This window comes from Macaca fascicularis, chromosome 1, assembly GCF_037993035.2.
Source record: "Macaca fascicularis isolate 582-1 chromosome 1, T2T-MFA8v1.1".
NCBI lineage: Eukaryota > Metazoa > Chordata > Mammalia > Primates > Cercopithecidae > Macaca > Macaca fascicularis.
Window position 1 is genome coordinate 20,331,002 of NC_088375.1, and position 20,094 is coordinate 20,351,095.

The following is a 20,094-nucleotide window of genomic DNA, read 5'->3' on the forward strand; positions in this document are numbered from 1 at the left end:
GAGCATTTACTGAGTGCTTGCTGTGTACCAGCGCTTTACATCCATAACCTCATTTGATCGGAGGATGAAAGCATCGGCTGATTGGGTAAGTGCCATGCTTATCCACTTGAGAGGTTAGAAAGTTGTTTAGACTCAGAAGGGTTAAAAGGCTAAGGAGCTTAAGGAATCAGAACCAATAAGTGGCAGAGCCAGAATTCAAGCCCAAGCAGCCTGACTCCTCCCCATGTCCCTGGTTGCCACCATCACCTCCCATTATCACCATCTTGACATCATCTCCCTATCTCTCCCTGCACTCCTTTTATCTTGTTCAGACTGGCCTCTGGGACATACCAGATGCCCTTCTGCCTTGGGGCCTTGGAACTTTCTTTCCTTTTAAAACACTTCTCTCCTAGATACTTCTCATTCCTTCACTCCCTTTGAATCCACAAATGCCTCGGTGTAGCACATGGTCACATCTACAGTGGCTGGATGCTCTGTCCATGTGTCCCAGGAAGGCCTGGCCAGGACAGGGGAGACAGCCTGGGACTGGGTGTGGAGAAACCTCTGAGTCCCTCTAGGCTGGGGTCAGCTGCCCTGTGGAGGCCGGGAAACCAACGCCTGGGGTGCTTTCGGCACCCCCCAGCCACGTGTGGAATTAGGTGGTACAGTAGTTTTAGTTGTATGCCATGCAGTCTTCCCATTCACTGTGGCTGAACATCCAGTGGGTACTCCTAAAAGTTGTATCATGGCCTGTGCAGCGCCATGTGGAGCACAGTGGATGGCTCCATCCTTCACAGGATGACCTTGAGGCTGGAGGGTAAAAGCAAGAAACTTCCAGCCCCTCAGAATAGTCGTCTCCCCAGGGTCCCATTTCCCGGAGCCCTCAGTACAAGGGCCGCATCCTCATGGCATGATGAGAAGACTGACTTCAAGAAACTGAAGAAATCACAGAACACAACAGCACCTCTTGGCGCCCTCAGGACCTTGGAACCCTGGTCCTCAGCTCTACGGCTGGTAAGGGCTCACGGTGCCTTTGACTCTAACCTCTTTCAGGTGATTTACAGATCTTGGATGTCTCCTCTGCAGGTTCAGGATTCAGACAGCCCAGTGAGAAAGGCAGTACTGTTTCCAGATGAGGAAACTGAGGCTCAGATCACTGGCTGTCTCAGCTTCATCCCACACTAGTGCTTCTCTGAGCCCGGACTTTTGGCTCCAAGAATAGTGCTCCCTCCAACACACTGGGACATCACACAATCTGTGAGGAACATGTAGTCAGCGGGTGCTTACTGTCAGACTGTGGCTGCAGAATTCAGAGAACCCCATGCTGAATGAATTAGCACTTCAAATTGGTTGGAGATGCATTCCCAGAACGCCTCTCAGTGTATGTCACAATGCCTCCCAACTAGTGCTTCTTCAAGATGTGGCTAAACACCTCCAACAAAATTCTTTGATAGAAAAGGCAAGAGCCATTATTTCCATAGGTCAGAATTTATTTCATACCATCTCATTTATAGCATTTTCAAGTACAACATTCTGCTCAACATCATCTACACTTGAAAACAGAAAAGCACAACTTGGTAAGGCACCAGGTTACGATAGTCTGGAGAGAAAGCCTTGCTCCCATTTTGGCTTGTGTAATACCTGGGTAGTTTCTCTTGAGTCTGTCAAGCAGAGAACAAGGTTATAAAAGGTCCATTTATACATACATGGTAACAAGAGAAAACAAACAGTTTTGAAGTATGCTGTATTTTTAAATTATAACAGTGGCCTACACTTGTAGTTCAGCCAAAGTGGCATTCTCTAAAGCAAAATTTTTATAAAATCTTCTCTGCAATACCAAGCTGCAAGTTTAACAATTTTTTAGCTTTGAAGCAAACCAACTTTATATTTAACTCAAGCACATACTTTAAAAACATTTTCGGCCCCAAACTATGTTCACAAAGAAATAAAAATGGAGGAAAATCTCAAGTATAATCGTACCTTTACTATTCTATAAAATGCAGCAATATATTTTTAAAAATGTTGCATGTAAAGGTCAACCCACTAGATTTTTAACACTAACAGTCCAAGGTGTTATCAACCCCAGTTAAAATTCAACTGTTTGCATAAAGCTTTCAGAACTGGGCCACACAGGTGTGCTTCACTAAGCACTTTCCACCTGTGGCCTAAAGGCAGGAGGTACGGAAGGCCCCTCCAGGGAGACCAACTGCAGCCCCATATACTGTCACATGCATAAAACTTCTTTCAAGTGTTGTGTTCTATCTTAAAAATGAATTTGCACTATACTCCATGCTATTTACTTTAATATAAAAATAGTGTTTCAAATCGCTTACCAGTTAAATAACTCATCTTCCCTCCCACACCTCTGGACACCAGACAGGCAGCGCCCAGCCTGGGAAGCCTAGCTTTCCACAGATAGGTAAGTTGGGCACGGCAAGATAAGACTGTATACGATTAGGTCTATTTTAAGCTTTTCCACAAATCATTTTATTCCTTCAGGTTGTAACTAAATGCTCCAGGAAACTATGACCGACATCAATTCCAATGTGTTGAATAATCAATAGTTAACAGTCTATGTATTTTAGTGGTTTAAAGATTAATCTTTTGTTAAACAAAGAAATTTGTTGATTTTATTTACTAACAGGAATAAATAGAACCCCTAACCTAAAGTATAACCTGAACTTTTACTTTTTCTATAGAAAAACACAAACTGGATTTCTTTTTAATATAAAAAAGACAACGCAAAACCCACAGAAAAATAAAACTCTTCTATCTAACTGGCTTTACAGATTTCCCTCGTTAGTTGTGGAAGTGACTTTGGTGGCTCTGGTTCGCCCACCGCAAGCCCGACACTGTTAACTCAGAGTGTTTAGGCTGCCTTGTGGTGTCTTGGAAGCATTCCTACCAGAGTAAAAACTACTCTCCTGAGACGGCACATTTTCTCCAGAAGATTCGGCCCTAAAAGCTGCCACCTTGAAGGATGTATTTCACTGTCACAGGAAGCAGCCAAGCATGGGGGCCAGGGTCCCGACATGCACCTGGCTGGCCCCACGCCCCGCCCCTCAGGAGTCCTCAGAGTCCACTGGTGTCTGCTGCTACTGCCCTGAAAGTCATCTGTGGCTTTAACTGGTTGTTTTGACAGGTTTCAAGAGATGTTCATTTTATTTTTTGTTTAGTTTTAAGATGTCCTCAAAACTGTATATATTAAGATATACTTAAAAACATACTCTGAATATAATAAAAAAGATGTTGGTTCAAAAAAGTGTCAACAAGAAGAGGAAGCCAAGCTTCCCTAACATCTGTGTTTGTGGCCATGCTTTTCCCCATTAGCTGTGTAAAAGTCTGAATCGACAGCAAAGACAGCCATACAGACCTATGTATCTGTGTGCATGAGTGTGCGTGGGTGTGCACACAGAGACGTACACCTTGGCTGACTTAAGAAAAAACGATCTGTGTTGTGTCCCACAGACATTTGCTGTTGGCCTTTCAAGAGTATTCACCTCCCTGCCGAAGAGACGGCTTGAGTATGGAAGTTTAAAAACAATCCAGATAGGGGCTCCCTGTTGCCGTTGTTACCTAGGATGGAGGCAGCTTGGTGCATGTGTTACGGTACCGAAAGCAAATGTCACTTTCTGATCTCCACAGGAACCACTCCCTAAAACATGAGAACTCCCAACTAACACTTCCTCCACACAGCACTTTGCCTATGTTCATACGTGTCAACACAACTGGTCTAAGAAAGAAAAGTCCCAATCAGCAAGTCTCCTTTTTTGTCTACACAGTGCCAGAGTCAGTGGGATGCTTTTTGCCCGTTGTTTTTAAATCATAAGCAACAGGTATTAGCAAATGACAAAAGTGACTGCTTTGAGGTTTTGTAGGCAGAGGTCTCTCATTTTTCCCAGATTTTTGCTCCTTAAAAAAAAAAAAAAAAAAAAAAAGGCATGGTTTGCATGGAGTTTCAAAGCTAAGAACTGTTCTTACCATGGTTGACCTGTGTACATAATGCACTGTGCATTAAGTAGCCCTTAATCTAGAGAGGGTTAACCATAGCGTTCCTCCCTTTTGCTCTTCTGTACATTATAATGTAGCAGAGCTTCATTCTTGACATCCAGATTTGAGGTGTCTTCTTCATATTAGATATAAATTAACCAGAGGTCTAGAACTCTAACTTTCCAGAGATGTGAAAAAATTTTAATTTACTTCAAAAATATCTTGCATAAGTATTTCATCCCTAAGCTCAAACAAACAACAAGAAAATTAAAGGCAAGAAAGAATACATCAAATTGAGAGCTCCTCCTATAATACATATACACACACTCTCGATATAGGTTCTACACAGTAAAAGAAGTTGTTTCAGCTAATATAGCCACTAATATCGATTTCATCTGAAAATAGCCTTTCTGGGTGTTTTGCCAGCATCATACGAAACAGCAGTACTTCTTCCACCAGGACTTGGAGAGGTTTTTCATTTTATCTGGAGTCCTGCTTTTAGACTTCTTTGGCTGTTGCTGAGTGTCCGAGTATTGAATGCCAGCAACGATGGCTGCATCAAAGACCTCTTTGAGGTTTTTTTGAGTCAAGGCTGAACACTCGATGTAGGAGGCGGCTTTGATTTCCTCGGCGCACAGCTTAGCCGCCTCTTCAGGCACTGGCTTTTCTTTGCATTTGTCCAACTCAATGAGGATTTTGACGTCTTCTCTGAGATCTGACTGCGTTCCAACTAGGATGATGGGGGCTTTGGGACAGTGGCATCGAATCTCCGGCACCCATTTCTCGCTGACATTCTGGAAGGATGAGGGGCTCACGACACTAAAGCAGAGGAGGAAGATGTCCGTGTTGGTATAGCAGAGAGGCCTCAGCTTGTCAAATTCATCCTGTAACCAAGCAAAGTACCCAAAAGATATTTTTTTTAATGAATTCTCATCAGTAAAAAGATCATCTTCACATTTTTCACGAAAGGGTCCGGCAGGTGATAGAAGACCCACTGGTTCTAGAAGGAAGAGCCAGCATTCTTGAAACGATCCTACTGTTTACCCAAGTGGTTCTAGCGCACCAGCAAAGGTGTGGCAGCCATCTGCTTTCAGGGCCAGCTATAGTCTGAACACTGCCAAATACGTTCACCATGTTCATTGACACTGAAGACCTACTTGCAGCTTAACATAGAAAAAGTGCTCAAAGCATGTGGGTTCTAGAAATAAAATGGACTTAAGCTTTCAGCTGAGTGTAACCCAAACTTACTCTCAATTCTTGGTACTTAGCTACTCTTCCAGGATTCAGACCACACCCTTATTGATCCTCAAGACTCCCACTCAACCCCAGTCTATGAACACAGCTCCTCTCTTTACCAATCCAGCCCTGCCTTTTCCCACAACAGCTCTGAGTGATGCCGATTTCATGCCATCTGCACTGTGCACACGCTCCGTCCACACCATGCACAGCAACGCAGAGTAACGATAATCAGATGCAAGTTCAGACCAGAAATGGAGTTGAGGACCTTTGTCAGTCCACTGTCATCAGTGACTCAGAAAACGTGTGCTTCTCAATACCACGTACAGACACTGGTTAATACATCCTCATTCTGGCTGTATCTCCTCTTCCTCCCTCCCTCCTACATTTTCTCCTACTTCCTTTATCCTTGCCAATACCCATGGCCTCCGTGTACAGCGCTTTGGACAGATATGAACTGGAGAATGACCCTACCCTTAAGGTACAGAGAAGTGGATGGGTTAAGTTAGAGTTGATTACAAATAAACCAACGGTTGCGCTGCCAATGCTCTCCCGCAGTCATCCATTTAACAGACACACTGAACATCACCTACACTCAAAGCACAGTGGCAGACGAAGGGATTTGGTTGTGAACAGAGAGATGTTGGTCTCCAAATTACCATTTCTTTATAGAAAACACCCTATAGTTCCCTATAGCACCATATTCAGCTAATTGAAAACTTTCGCTCAACTCTTTTGTAGAAAAATATTTACTCTTTCCTATTTAAAATGTATATCTGTTGGTGCCAACCATCCTCAGGTGTAAATAATTTCCCCATGACAAGAAAATGTTCAATGGCACTCATGTTTTTCATTACTCAATTGACACACTCTGATGATTTACCAAGTACTATCTACATCTACATTATTCTCCAACCGTGGCTTTTTTCTCTTGGTATAAAATAAACCTGTAACTTATTTGAATATACTTTCTTCATTTGAGGCTCCATGTTTCAATTACGGGACGACAGCTGACCAACTAATCACATTAAAGTCAACCAGCTAAAATGTTCAACAATCAATATGGCATTTCAGAATGTCACTTGTGAGGCTTCTGTAAGCGAAAGTTGAAAAAGAATGACTTAGCCAAGTGTGGTGGCATGTGCCTATAGTCAGAGTTACTTGCGAAGCTGAATCGGGGGATCACTTGAGCCCAGGAGTTTGAGACTAGCCTGGGTGACACAGCAAGACCCCTCCCTCTAAAAAAATTTTTAAAAAGAAAAAGAATGACTGACGTTTCTTCATGCCAACTTTGTGATGAATAAATAAACACAGAAACACAGCCAGGTAGACTATGGCTCCAGTTCCGAAGATCTTTTAATGGAATGCTCCCTTTGTTCTTAGAGGGCCTCAAAGAAAGAAGTATAAAACTGAGACCAGTATTAAGGCAGCCCCCTCAGGTAGCTGCACCCCTGGCCGTGCCCTGGTATCTGGGGTTGCGTTACTGAGAAAAATAAAGGCAAGCACAAGGGCTGGGCCTTCTGAGTGGGCTTTGGAAAGCTATCTCCCCAGATCTCTTGAGATTCTGGCTAAGGGGCTTGAGAAGTAAAACAGAAATTAGATCCTCCTGCTCAGCGCCTGACCAGAAACCTTAGATATCTGATGGAATAATGCAATACACACGTGCAATGAGGACAACTGGAATGCACCTTTAAGAAAAGGCATTCTGAGGCCAAGCAATTTGCACGTGCTTGCCAGGTCTGTGGTACAGACACTGCACAGGAGTCTGATCAGGGTGGGCAGGGCAGAGAGACGAGACTGGATTCTATACCCCTCTGGTCTAGCTGCAACTTGATATTTTTTTTCCAGTATAAGAGTTTTCCAAGTACCTTATGGGTCAAAAGGCTGAAGAATTTTCAGCTTCTATTGGCAATTCTCCAGTGAACTACTCCTATTTCAGCAATACTTTTTTCTCTTCTGCCAAAGGTATGTTTTTTCAAGTCTCCAGTCTGTCTCTGATCAATCTGCCCTTGAGTGAGACTGTAAGCCCAGTGTTAAAAACTCCTTTTGACATCTTATAGACTCACCTACCCTCCCTAAAATGAAAAGCCAAAGGTACAAGAAGTGATTTCTTCAGCCTGTAGAGCCATCCATACTCTGCTCCCATCAACTTCTCTGAGAAACCCACTCTCCAGCTCCACATCCCCAAATTCCAACCTATCTGCGCTCACATTGATTCTCCAGGCATCTGAAATGGAGGTCAGTGGAGTCACTTAACCCTCAAGGCTCTCATGTCAACTGCCTAGAAGAGGTACGTGTTCCTTCCTCCGTAAGGAAACATGGCAGGTATCACAGCGAGTCCCCTAAAATGTATTTTATCAGGTCAGGACTAGGGAGAGTAGAAAAGAACTACCATTTTGACCAGCTTGGCTAGTAGTCTAAATAAAGACTAATTTATAAATGGGGGATCAGGAAAACAAAAACAAAACCACAAATACCTGACTTATCTTACCAGCAGTGAATTTTTCATAGTTTTTGAAGTTGGTTTTCTATAAATTTTTCGATGGTGGTCTTATTCATTATTTAATTGGATGTACTCTTCTAACCAGCACACAAAGGTTAAGAAATACAGTAAATCTCATTGAAAATATTGCTGAGGGGCCAGAAGAATAATTTCCAAATAAACTGAAACTTACAAATGTAGTACCAAAACCTTCGTTTTTCCTTAATTATAACTTTTTTGTGTAAAAATACTTCTAAAGTGATGCTTGTGCTTTCCTGATTTTTGCACAGATTATACTAAGGAACAATTTAACTCTTCCTTGATGATTCAGACTCATTTTTGCAAAGTTTTTCTGGTAAAATTCCTATTTGTCTTTCAAAACTCTGCTCAGAGGTTTTCCCGCCAGGCCCAACCAGCCTGCACCTCTGAGCCTGAGCCTCTTTTCTTCCCTTCGCTTGCTCCTTCACAAGCTTCCATAAACTAGTGTGTCTTTCCTCCACACTGTAAGTCTATTAAGGAGCAGGTCCACAACTTAGGTTTGCACCCCCACCAACTGGTCTTGCTCTGGTTCATCCATTCCAAAACCACGAGATTAAGCCCTGCTATCACTCTGCTGGGCACTGGGCACAAAACTCCAGCTCCAGAAGCTGCATCCTGCTTGAAGAGTCAACACTTATGGGGAGTCCAGTGGACAGTGATATTTGAGTGACATCCTGGGGCAGGTAGGTGCACTGAGCTTCTGCTCCACCCTGTAAGCCTCCCTGCTAAATGTGCCTTTGGACTTCCTGTGTTTTCCTGACTTCCGTCTTATCTTCAGGGTCTGACTTCAGTAGGTCAGATGGCTATGTTTACTGAAATGTCCCTCTGCCCGTGTTTTATTTATTTATTATTTTTTTTTTTTGAGACAGAATCTCACTCGGTCACCCAGGCTGCAGTGCAGTGACGCAATCTTGGCTCACTGCCACCTCCGCCTCCCGGGTTCAAGCAACTCTGCCTCAGCCTCCTGAGTAGCTGGGATTACAGGCGCCCGCCACCACACCCAGCTGATTTTTGTATTTTTAGTAGAGACGGGGTTTCACCATCTTGGCCAGGCTGGTCTTGAACTCCTGACCTCGTGATCCACTCGTCTCAGCCTCCCAAAGTGCTGGGATTACAGGCATGAGCCACTGCGACCGGCCACCCGTTTTAAAGCTCAGAAAACCTGACCCGCTGGTAGGCAAAGCATTCTCACTTCATACAAGGAAATGAGTTTGAATTATAACCACCACCATGGCATTCAGAAAGATTTCAGTACTAGAAGTGACGGCATTCTTTGATTTTTCTTTTTTTTTTTTTTTCCCAAGAGACAGGATCTTGCTTGCTCTGTCAGCCAGGCTGGAGTGCAGTGGCACCATCATAGCTCACTACAGTACAGCCTCAAACTCCTGGGTTCAAGCGATCCTCTCACCTCAGCCTCCTGAGTGGCTGGTGGCTGGGACTACAGGCAGTGCCACCACACCAGGCTAATTTTTTTATTTTGTAGAGATGATGTCTTGCTATGCTACCCAGGCTGCTCTCAAATTCCTGGCCTCACGCAATCCTCCCACCTCAGCCTCCCAAAGGGCATGAGCCACCACACCCAGCCTGATTTTTGTTTTCTACAGACGATAGAATACAGACAGTGCTTGGTTTTTCCAAGCTGACGTACTCCCAAGCTATGGCCTCCACCAGCCTGGTGTTCCTTGGAGATCAAGGCTCCCCGGTCTTATGTCATCTTGAGGTTTAAAAAATAAGATCTGTCCTCAGCTCTGAATCTGCTGTCCCAGAGTAGGTGAGCAACTTGGAAGCTCTGGCTTAGATGAGGTTCTGTGGGGCGGTGGCAAGCCAATGCCTTCATAAACATAGATAGTCATGCCATGGCACCTCAGAAAGTGAAGGGGCACTTTCATCTGCCTACAAAGTACCCCCGGAACTTTGCTGAACTCTAGAACACACTAGAGAGACAAGCTCATTAACTATCACTTTGCCAAAATCAAGTACCCCTGGGTGTTCACAAGGCACAGCCTGACTTCAATGACTCGACTACCCACCAAGGGGGGTGGGGGTTCTTCTGGGGAACACAGTGAGGGAATCCTATACTCCCTGGCTATTTTCTTCAAGTGCCCAGCCCTTGAGACAAAGCATTCACAATTTTTTAGAATAAGCCCAGTTAGTTCATCCCTCCAGCTTAGGACTGCTCTGACAAATGTATCTGTGCTTCAAGGGATGGGGCTGGTCCTAGCGAGTCAAACCATAGCTCAGGAAGGGAACTATTAACTCTTACTGATGTAATTCCATCTTTTTCTTGAACAAATTTCTTAAATATCTGACTCACTGGCCTTTAATAAAACGATTATAAGATATCACTAACTTAGTTTGGGAAATGACGACAAAGCATCACTGAAACTTTTTCATAAAAACCAGGGAGTAAATAATAGAAACTCCTATAAGATAAGAGCTGTTCTTGACCGTGCTTCCTCCCTTGCCTGGCTATGCAGAGCTGGGCCAAATCCTGCTTTATTAGTTTGGAGGTATCTTCCTCTGCTTCCTGCCCGCCAACCCCTGGCCCCTGCCCACCCTCAGAGAGGGGCCAACAGCAGGGGTGGGTCCACTTCATGAGGCTTTCGAATGACCTAGTTACTGACTGGGGGAATCAAAGGTTATTTGGAAATCTTTAAAAGGCTGTTTCCTTTCCCAGCACTGAGCTGTAACATGATACTGACCTGTCCGGCAGTGTCACAGAGTTGGAGTCTCACGGGCCGCCCATCCACAGACACCACCGCTAAAAACAAAACCAAAATGGCAATCAGGAGGTGTCTTTTAACTCCTTTTGGAATACTAAATAGTTTTAGCTTTCACCATCATTCTCACTCCAAACACCTCTGCTCCCATTCTAGGTCCTCTAATGAATTAAGGACTAGCCTAAAACAAGGAGGCCCTGTGGAGGCATTTTTGTATACAAACCCAGCGCTGGCAAGTCACTCCACGAACCAGGCAGCAAATCCCTGAACCCTTTGATGGTGCCCCCAGAAAGGCCTATGCTTTTCTCTCAGTCCTGGAAGATTTATTTTCCTGTCACACTTGTTTCAAAGGACCTAAAAACAACACTGGGGGTAAATGGGAAGTAACCCTGCAGTTTTAAATCAGTGGAAAACCTCACAAATGATTCTGTTTTCCCTTGGGAAAGGTTCCCCAACTTCAGGGTTTATCATAAAATTCCAGTTTGTTTTGAGAACATGTGCAAACACAGGCTGCCCGCATTGTGCTGTTTAAAAGTGAGGGCACTCTTTATCTCTATGTCAGGCCAAAAGGAGGATTAAAAAAGAAAAGAGAAAGCCATGCCCACCTTTCCACTGGGATTTGGGGACTCAGGGAGTGTGGAGAGGCCTGCAGCAGGACATGTCGCGGAGGTTTCTATTTTAACTAAGCAGTCAATTTTGTCTCTTTCTACACAACTTTCTAATTGTCTCTCAATGTTTATACTAGTCAGCAGCAGGGGTGGGGTGGGGTGGGGGAGGGGAAGACACAATCCTCTGCGGTGGGAACCCATCAGTACAGCACCCATTTTTCTAGGGTGCCTTTGGGATGAAAGGAAGGTCAGAGAAGCAACCTTTTCTCTTAAGAAGCGAAACAGTTAAATGTTTCCTACTAGCCTCTGTGAATTTCAACTTTTTCTTAAATTTCAAAAAGACCTGAATATCGAGATAGAGAATTCCTTTATCTTTGTATCTACCAAGGCAAATGACATCGCACCCGGTACATAAGAGCTTTAAGTAGCTTAAAGGGATCCTGAAAGGATACCAACAATCAGAATCTGAGCCCATGTGGGCAGGGAAGGTGGTGGGGCTCAGAAGAGAGAAATGGTGTTTACTTTCCAGGTTTCATCCAAACCTAAGCCTTCACGAGGGCCGCTCGCGCTATTTTCACTAAATCAAGTGTTTTCCCGGCGTCTCCGCGGCACGCCCCTTGAGAGCTAAGCCGCCTAAAAGCAAAGGAGCGAGGCTCAGGTAAAGGCACCTGCGCGTCACCTTCTGATTGAAACTGCAGCGGCGCCAGCGACGTCGCCCTCAGGAAACTTTGCTCTACGCAGCAAACTGACCCGGCAGCCAGAACTCAACCTGTTTCACTCCTGCTTATCTGTTGCTTAAATTGTGAGAATTGTGAGATTTTTTTTTTTTTTTTTTTTTTTTTTTGGCAACGGCTCTGACTGCCGCTCAGCCCCCCTCTCTCCAAGCTCTGGTTTTAGGGCTCCCCATTCCCCCGTGGTCCTTTCCTGTTAGCTCCATGCTTGCCCAGTCCCTGACACTTAGGAAACGTCCTACTCGCCTCATTTGTCCGGCTTCCCCGCTGGAGCCGCGCCCGGGGCCCTGCAGCCCCCTTGGGAGCCCCGCGACCCTCGCGCCACCCTCCTTCCCCTGGACGGACCGCGGTCACGCGCCCCCGGCCCCGGCCCCCGGGCCCGCTCACCGGAGAAGTTGTCGAAGGCAGTGGGGATGTACTCGGTGGGGTAGCCGTTGGTGGTGTAGCTCACCACCAGGCTCGTTTTGCCCACCGCACCGTCGCCGACCAGCACGCACTTGACGCCGCGCCCCTCGGCACCCCCCGCGCGCCCTCGGCCCCCCGGCTCCCCAGGCCCGCGTCCCCCGCGTCCCCCGCGCTCCCGACGCGGCGGCACCGGAGGCGCCTCGCAGCGGTCGGGGAACGCGGGGTCCCCCTGCTGCGGGGGCATCGATCCGCGAGCGCGGGCTTGCGGGCTTGCCGGCGCGGGCGAGCAGGGCCGGGCCCGACCGCCCCTTCGCCCCGGAGGGTGGCGGTAGGGAGGAGCTGTCACCGACAGCTGCGGGCGCGTCCCCGGCCCCGGAGAGTGGCGGTTCCAGGCTGCACGGCTAGCAGACAAAGGCGGCCGGGGAGGGTCGTGGCTCCGCGCTCCGGCAGCGCCAGCCGCTCTGCCCCACGCGATTGGAGGACAGCGGTCCGAGCGCCGTGGATCCCAAGCGCTCTGTCTCCGCCCGGCTTCCCGGCGACACGACGCGTGGGGGGCGGGCGGGCGGGGAGGGAAAAGAGGCGGGTCCGGCCGGGCGGCTCGGTCCCAGCGCCAAGGCCACAGCGCCCCCCGCCTGCGCGCCGCGCGCCTGCACCCGCGCCCGAGGCGGCGCCGCGACCCGGCAGGCGGGGACTGCGAACACGGGCGCGGGAGGACCCGGAACAGACGCTCAGGAGGACGCCTCGCACCCGGTCCGGGGAGCGGCGCCCGAAGGAGCCGGGCCAGCCTCGCCAGCCTCCTCCCCAGCTCCCGAGAGGGTGACCACCGCGCGACTGGCCAGGGCGGTTCCGCTTTCTGGCGCCCACACGAGCCGGGAAGCCCGAGCCGCCTCCTATTCCTCTCCGTGGAGCCCCCGGCCGGCAAGGGCTCCACCCAGGGGGGAAGATGAAGTGTCCTGGAGGCCTGTCCTGCGAATGAGATTGAATTAACAGACAGCCTTTTTCCTTAAGTCTTAATTGCAGCTGATCGTGTGATTTTTCTCACTTTGAAGCAAAAGGATGCCAACTCCATTGTGAATGCTCCTTTTACTTTCTCTTTCGGCATGCCGTGAACCTTTATACATGTATGCTCCGGCAATTTTTTTATAGCCCCAATTCCTTCATTTACTTAAAGATAATTCGGAGACAAAGTATTCCGTTTCCCTTTCATTCCTTTCTCTCTCTGCCTTCCTTCTACATCTGGTCAACAGTCCATTCAGAAAAAGGACTGCTCTTCTGAGCCAAATCAGAATACAAACAGTCCTGGGGGTGTATAGTGTGCTGTGAGAAGAGCCACATATTATTAATACACATATTGATGCTAGTGGTAGTAAAAATAACAATAATAAATACTGAGCTTTCATAATGTGTCAGATACTGTTATAAGCACTCTTCATGAACTAATTATTTTAATCTTAACATTACTTACAGCCATTTTACAGATGAGAACACCTGAGGCACAGAGATATTAAGTAACGTTTTGGAATTTCACAAGCTAGTAAGTGGCAGTGCGAGGATCCAAACCCAAACAGTCTAGCCCCAGAACCTGAGCTTCTAACTAAAATCCTGGAGGCAAAAATAAGAGTGTATGATAAACATAGTCTTGAACGTATAGCCATTGTCAGAATGCAGGTGATGGATTTATCAAGAAGTTAGAAGCTTGAAACCAGGACTCCTGACTTGCAAAAGACACTTTTACATTGCTGGGAGATCTAGCAATGTGCACACATGGTAATATGTTTCTGCAAATTTTGAAAAACAAAAGTATTTTAATCACCACCAGTTAAGTTTACTGTCTTTTTTAACTCTAACTTATCCTTATATTGAGTGATTTTGAAGAAGCCAGGTTGTTTGGTGTAATGGGATACAGAATCAGGATGAAGGTGAGATAAGGGGGATGTCAAGGATGCAACATTTATGACAAATTGAGCATTCAGAGGCAATATCAAAAAGTAAAAAAATTAGAGGGCCCTTACTCTTAGGGTCAGGCAAGTGCCAATGTTAAGTTTTGAGCCTCAGTTACCTGGCTTGCCTCTCCCTAGCCCTGGCCATGATGACAGGATATATTTGTGTGGTTTACAGTTCTCCTATGTAGATGTGTTGTTGCTAGCCATCCAGGTATAGGAATGGCTACCACTGACATACCTATGACCCTCTGTGAGAGTCACATTGGTGTCCTCAACTATCTTACTTTCCCCAACACTAGAACGGTTCCAGTAGCAAAAGAGTAGCAGAGCTTGAGATGGGCAGAGCTGGAAGCTAGTCTAGCAATTCTTTCCATCATAAAACACCTAATATCGGCTGGTGCGGTGGCTCATGCCTGTAATCCCAACACTTTGGGAGCCTGAAGCAGTCAGAGCAGATGAGGCCACGAGTTTGAGACGAGCCTGGCCAACATGGCGAAACCCTGTCTCTACCAAAAATAAAAAAATTAGCCGGGTGTGGTGGCTCACACCTGTAATCCAGATACTCCAGAGGCTGAGGTGGGAGGATCACTTGAGCCTGGGAAGTCGAGGCTCCAGTGAGCCCTTGATCAGCCCAGCCACTGTACTCCAGCCTGTGCTAGAGTGAGACACTGTCTCAAAACGAAACAAATAGAAAAAAAACACAATATTGTTAGAGAAGGTTTGACTCTCTCTACTATACCTGATCAAAACGGAAGTTCTCTCTTGTCAGAAAGGTACCTGTACTCTAAATGCAGCAGATACCGTTATAAATGCACCATACATCTTTGAAGAAAAATCACATGAAATGAATGATCTGAATTCCCACGTTTGTAAGAACACGAGGCTGTAATAGTACAACAAAAAGCAAGTTCACCTGTGTGTGAAATAACTTCCTATTGTTCCTATAGAAAATATCTTACAAAACTGAATAAGTCATCAAAGCGTATGTAACTGAAACATGTAAATAGTGTCATAGAAGTGTGTCAAGTAGTTTATTAAAATATGTCTTATGTATTTTGTTGAAGTTTATGGTGTTTGTTAGCCTTTTAAAATTTGTAACTTATTGTGATGCATTTCTCACTTTAAACATTTGTTTTTGTATCTAATTTTCTATTCTTAATTTTGTTTTTTTTTTTTTCTTAATGAAGTCTCACAAATGTGATAAGCCTCAGGCCCTACGAAACTTGGCTTTGCCCCTCCATGTGGCCAGCTGTCAGTTTTTGCGTCCTGTGCCTCCCTCTCTTGCTTTTCCCCCGTCTCATGCTGAATATCATCCCATGCCCACTCATCTGGGCCCATTTTTCTGGACACAACTTAATCAGCTCCCTGCATCCTTATCTAAAATGCCAGAAACTATTGTTTGCCCTATTCATGAGACTGTTCTGTAGACAACATAGGAAATCAGACCCCACGCCAAACAGTTCGGTATTTCATCCAAGTCCAAGAGCAGAAAGATGACAGAATGCCTACCACCGTCGGGGGCTACCAGAAGCCCTTCGAGGTGTGTGGGCTCAAGTTGTATGATATATTTGTTTGTTTATTTGCTTATTGTCTGTCTCCTCTTACAAGCTCCATGAAATAAGAAACTTTATGTTGCTCATTCCTGTATCCCACACTTAGCAGCACGTGGGGCAAGTAGTAGGTGCTTAATAAATACTTAAGCAATGGTAAATATGTAAGTGAAAGTAAAACATGTTTTGAACTTGACAGTTCTGTAAAAAAAAAAAAAAAAAGAAAAGAAGAAGAATGTAAAACATGGACTCTCAAAACATGGACAGTTGTATTTTTATGCTTTCATAAAATATTTTTAGAAAGAATGAAGGAAATTTGACCACTTCTTGCAGCTATTAATATAAAACCATGTCTTTGCTCAGTTTCAAGACAAAAAAATGCATTACACCTCATGTATTCCCTTTTGATTTTTCACCAAGGCGGTACAATGCCTTCCTTCATTGTGCCGTGGGCCTAGAAAATTCTGAAAACTGGGTGCAGATTTTCCGTTCTTAAGATCTGGTCTCTCTGAGGCCCTCCAGCCCAGCTGTGAGCATTCATCCCCCTACCTACCCCCAACACTTCGTCCAGGACTTCCAGCAACCCAGCCCTGGGCCCCCAACAATACGTCAGAGAAGGTGTCCTCCTCGAACTACAGGTCCGTAACCCCTTTCTCCTCCCGTGAACTTGCTCTTTCTCTGCTTAGGTGTCACCTCCTCCAAGAATGTTTATTTTTGTGCCTAATTTTCTATACTTAATTTTGTGTTATTTTTCTTAATGAAGTCCTCAAAATGTGGTAAGCTTCAGGCCCTACAAAACTTGGTTTTGCTTCTCCATCTGGCCATCTGTCCGTTTTTGTGTTCCATAGCCTCACTCTCTTGCTTTACCCCTTTTTATGTTGAACTGCCCCACACCCAGTCATTTGGGCCCATCTTTCTGGGCTCGACTTAATCAGCCCCCGACAGCCTTATCTAAAATGCTTGGAACTAACGCTTGCCATATTCATAAGAATCTTCTACAGGCAACGTAGGAAAGCAGGCTCCCACACCAAATAGATTGGTGTTTCATCCAAGTCCAGAAATGTTCCCTGACCCCTTAGGTGCATATATTTGTGCTTGTCTCTATCACAGACCTTATCTAGTGAAATCATCTACTGATTATACAGCACCTACCCTTGCTCATAATCCCCTAAAAGGGGGGATCCCCAGTTCACAAAACTCTTCCCCCCAGCACAGTATTAATATGTTTTCTAGGATTTTTTCCATCAAGTTATTTTAACTGTTCCACTAGCAAATAATTAATAGTGAATTTGTAGTTTTTTACTAAAATGGTAAAAAAAAAAAAAAAAAAAGTCCTAATAGACTTTCCACTGTGTACCTGTCACTGTTGTATCTTTTGATATATTTAAGAAATAAATAAATTTGTATCTGCTCAACATATTCCTTGCCAGGTGTCATTGTCATCATCATATTAAATATAAAGTTGTTTCTCCTGCTATTGATAACATTTCACCGTTTACTGAGTACCAAATCAGAACAGCACGGTTTTTTTGGATCTTTCATTTTAGCATGTCATATAACTCTGTGTGTTCATTCACTCTTTAAATGGTAACCCTTTGCCTTGGACACATTAATCTAATTTCTTTCCTTCAGCAGTGCCCTAGTTTTTTTAATACCCTGTAAGAGGACATCAGAAGAATAATTCTCTAAAACTGGAGATTCTAAGCTGGGTTGTCTATTGCTAACATGGCTGTCTGCTCCCAGAATTCCCTTCTTTGTATGATTCTGGGCTAAAGTTGTCCAGACACATGATTCTCAGAATTGAGAAGACTGAAGGCAAGTGGAGGAGGGTCATATGGTCAAACATGCCAGTGGATGGACACAGTGATGCCCAGCACGCCCTCACTAGCCTCCTGCTTTGCAGTGATATCATCTCACTGCTGGCTCTTCTGACCCAGAGCAGCCCTCAGTTCTTACCCAGCCCCTGGGCCCCAAAGAGGCTGCAGTCCCTACACCTCATGCCTCAAGCTTCCCTTCCACAGCCTCCTAGGGGCCACATCTGCATAACTTACTATTGGCTTTTCTCCAAGTTCCCATCAGTAAGTACCCTGCACAAGGGTTTCAGCTGGACAAGGTTAGGCACTGTTTCCCTCTGAACTTCCCCAGCAGTTCCCGAACTCGTGAAAGCTCTCCTTCCTTAACCCTGTACCTTGGAGTGGCTCTGATTTCCTGACTGGGCCCTGACCAATAGTTTCTTGTTTTCCACTGGGGATGTCATCCTAGGAAAAAAAAAAAAAAAACGACAAGGAAAATGTCTTGACATGTTTCACTAGAGAAGGTGGGGAAATCACATAAATGTCACCAAAGCACCAAATGGGCCACCAGTGGCTCCTTTCAGGAATCACAGACATCAGTTAGTGTCACAATAAGGGCTCAGACCACACGGTTGGATGTGCTGATACTAGTTTCCCTGCCTCCAGAAGTCCTTTTATCACCTGCCATCACTTTGTTGATAACTAGAATGGATAAATTAAGCTCTCCCATTGGTATCATGAAAGTTTAAGATGTAAAAATCAATCCTTAATTTTGATTGTAAAAATTATTTCTCAAACTGTTTATGTTGTTTTATACTAGTCAGATTAGGCTATGCTATGCTGCAGTAATAAGTGAACTCAAAATTTCAATGTCTAGAAACATAGGAGTTAATTTTTTGGTCATGCAAAATTCACAGCGGATTTAGTAGCTCTCCAAGGCAGCTCCCTTTCAAGTGAAGACTCAAGAATGCAGTCTTCTTGCATCTTGTAACTATGCCACCTGTGACCCTCATCTCTGTGTGTGCGAACCTTGCATTTCTATTCATGAACGTGTGCATTCTTGTCTGTATATGTACCCATGCATTTCTATGAGTGAACACATGGATTTCTGTGGGTGAACAAATGCGTATAATGGTAATTTTATAAGAGCTCAAAACTAAAAACCATATAAATGTCTAAAACAGTAAAATGGATGAGTTAGTTTGGAAATTCATGATATACTACTATTCAGTCAAGAAAATGAGTGAACATACAAGAGTGAATCTCATCAACTAAATGAGAAGTGAAAGAAGCCAGACACAAAACAGTATAAACTATCTTATTTGATTTATATAAAGTTTAGAAATGGCCAAAACTTGGCCAGGCATGGTGGCTCACGCCTGTAATCCCAGCACTTTGAGAGGCCCGGGGGGGGATCATGAGGTCAGGAGCTCCAGAACAGCCTGGCCAATATGATGAAACTCCGACTCTACTAAAAATACAAAAATTAGCCCAGCATGGTGGTGCACGCCTGTAGCCCCAGCTACTTGGGCGACTGAGGCAGAAGAATCGCTTGAACCCAGGAGGTGGAGTTTGCAGTGAGGCAAGATTGCGTCACTGCACTCCAGCCGGGGCCACAGAAAAAAAAAAAAAAGAAAAGAAAAGAAATTGACAAAACTCATCAGTCATCAGTGCTAGATGTCAGAGAAATTGAGGGCAATTGTTACATTCAGGAAGGAAAGGGGTCGTGGGAAGCTTCTATTTCTTGATCTGAGTGGTGATTTTATAGGTGTGCACTGTATAGTAATTATTGGCCATATATTCGTTTCATTCACTTTTGTGAATCGTGTTATATTTTAAAGTTATAAAGATTAAACCAATTCAAACATATAAATCATATTAAATAGAACTCATGGTTATTTGCATTCCAAAGAACTGTTTGCTTTAGCCTAGAACAGTGCTAATCACATATTGTACACTTTTTGAATTAAATAACACTCTTATAAAATTTAAATGTGATTTGAGTACCAAAATCCTATTTATACAAAGTTTTTCCAGGAACATGAGTACTGCACATCATTTACATCTCTAATATTTATTTTTAATGGGAGTATCATCTTCCACCAGGGCTATTTATGTGTTTTAATATTTTAACTAACTGAACTGGTTCTGCAGAATTATCACAAGAAATAAATGGCAATTTATATGCATAAGTTCTGGAAGAAAAATGAAGGCACCAGGGAGGGCTCTTAGAGGGATGGCAGGTAAATTTGCCCAGAGGAGAAAAGCTAGATCGCTGCTGACGTGGAAAACAGATGCTATTCTAGGCAGGCTGAGCTACACTGGTGGCACCTTTTCCGCATTCGTCTTGGTTTATTTTCCTCTGTTAAATCCCCTTCTTTGGGTCTTCTCAGCTGTTGCAATTCTGCCATTCCACCTTGATGAGAAAGGCTATCTCCATTCCCTGGGACCTGGAGCTGCTATAGCAATCCCAATTGGTCTTCCCAGCTGTCTGACCCTCCCTTTGGATAGAAAAGCTTCCTTCCCAGACCTTCAGAGAAACTGGTGTTTCCAACTTCCCTCCCCAAACACACGTCATAGAAACTCCCCAGGTCAAACGTTCCCCAGCTGCCCAAATT

At 44.9% G+C, this 20,094-nt stretch overlaps 1 protein-coding gene across 1 annotated transcript; it reads right to left on the reverse strand.

The window, feature by feature from the left end:
* Positions 1-1,451: 1,451 nt before the first annotated feature.
* RHOU (ras homolog family member U) lies at positions 1,452-12,666 on the reverse strand. Its single transcript, XM_045391923.3, has 3 exons — positions 12,173-12,666; positions 10,429-10,487; positions 1,452-4,853 (listed from the first exon to the last, which is right to left on the reverse strand). Exons 1-3 carry the CDS (start codon positions 12,432-12,434, stop codon positions 4,398-4,400), a joined length of 777 nt encoding a protein of 258 aa, XP_045247858.1. The 5' UTR covers positions 12,435-12,666; the 3' UTR covers positions 1,452-4,397.
* Between the last annotated feature and the right edge of the window lie 7,428 nt (positions 12,667-20,094).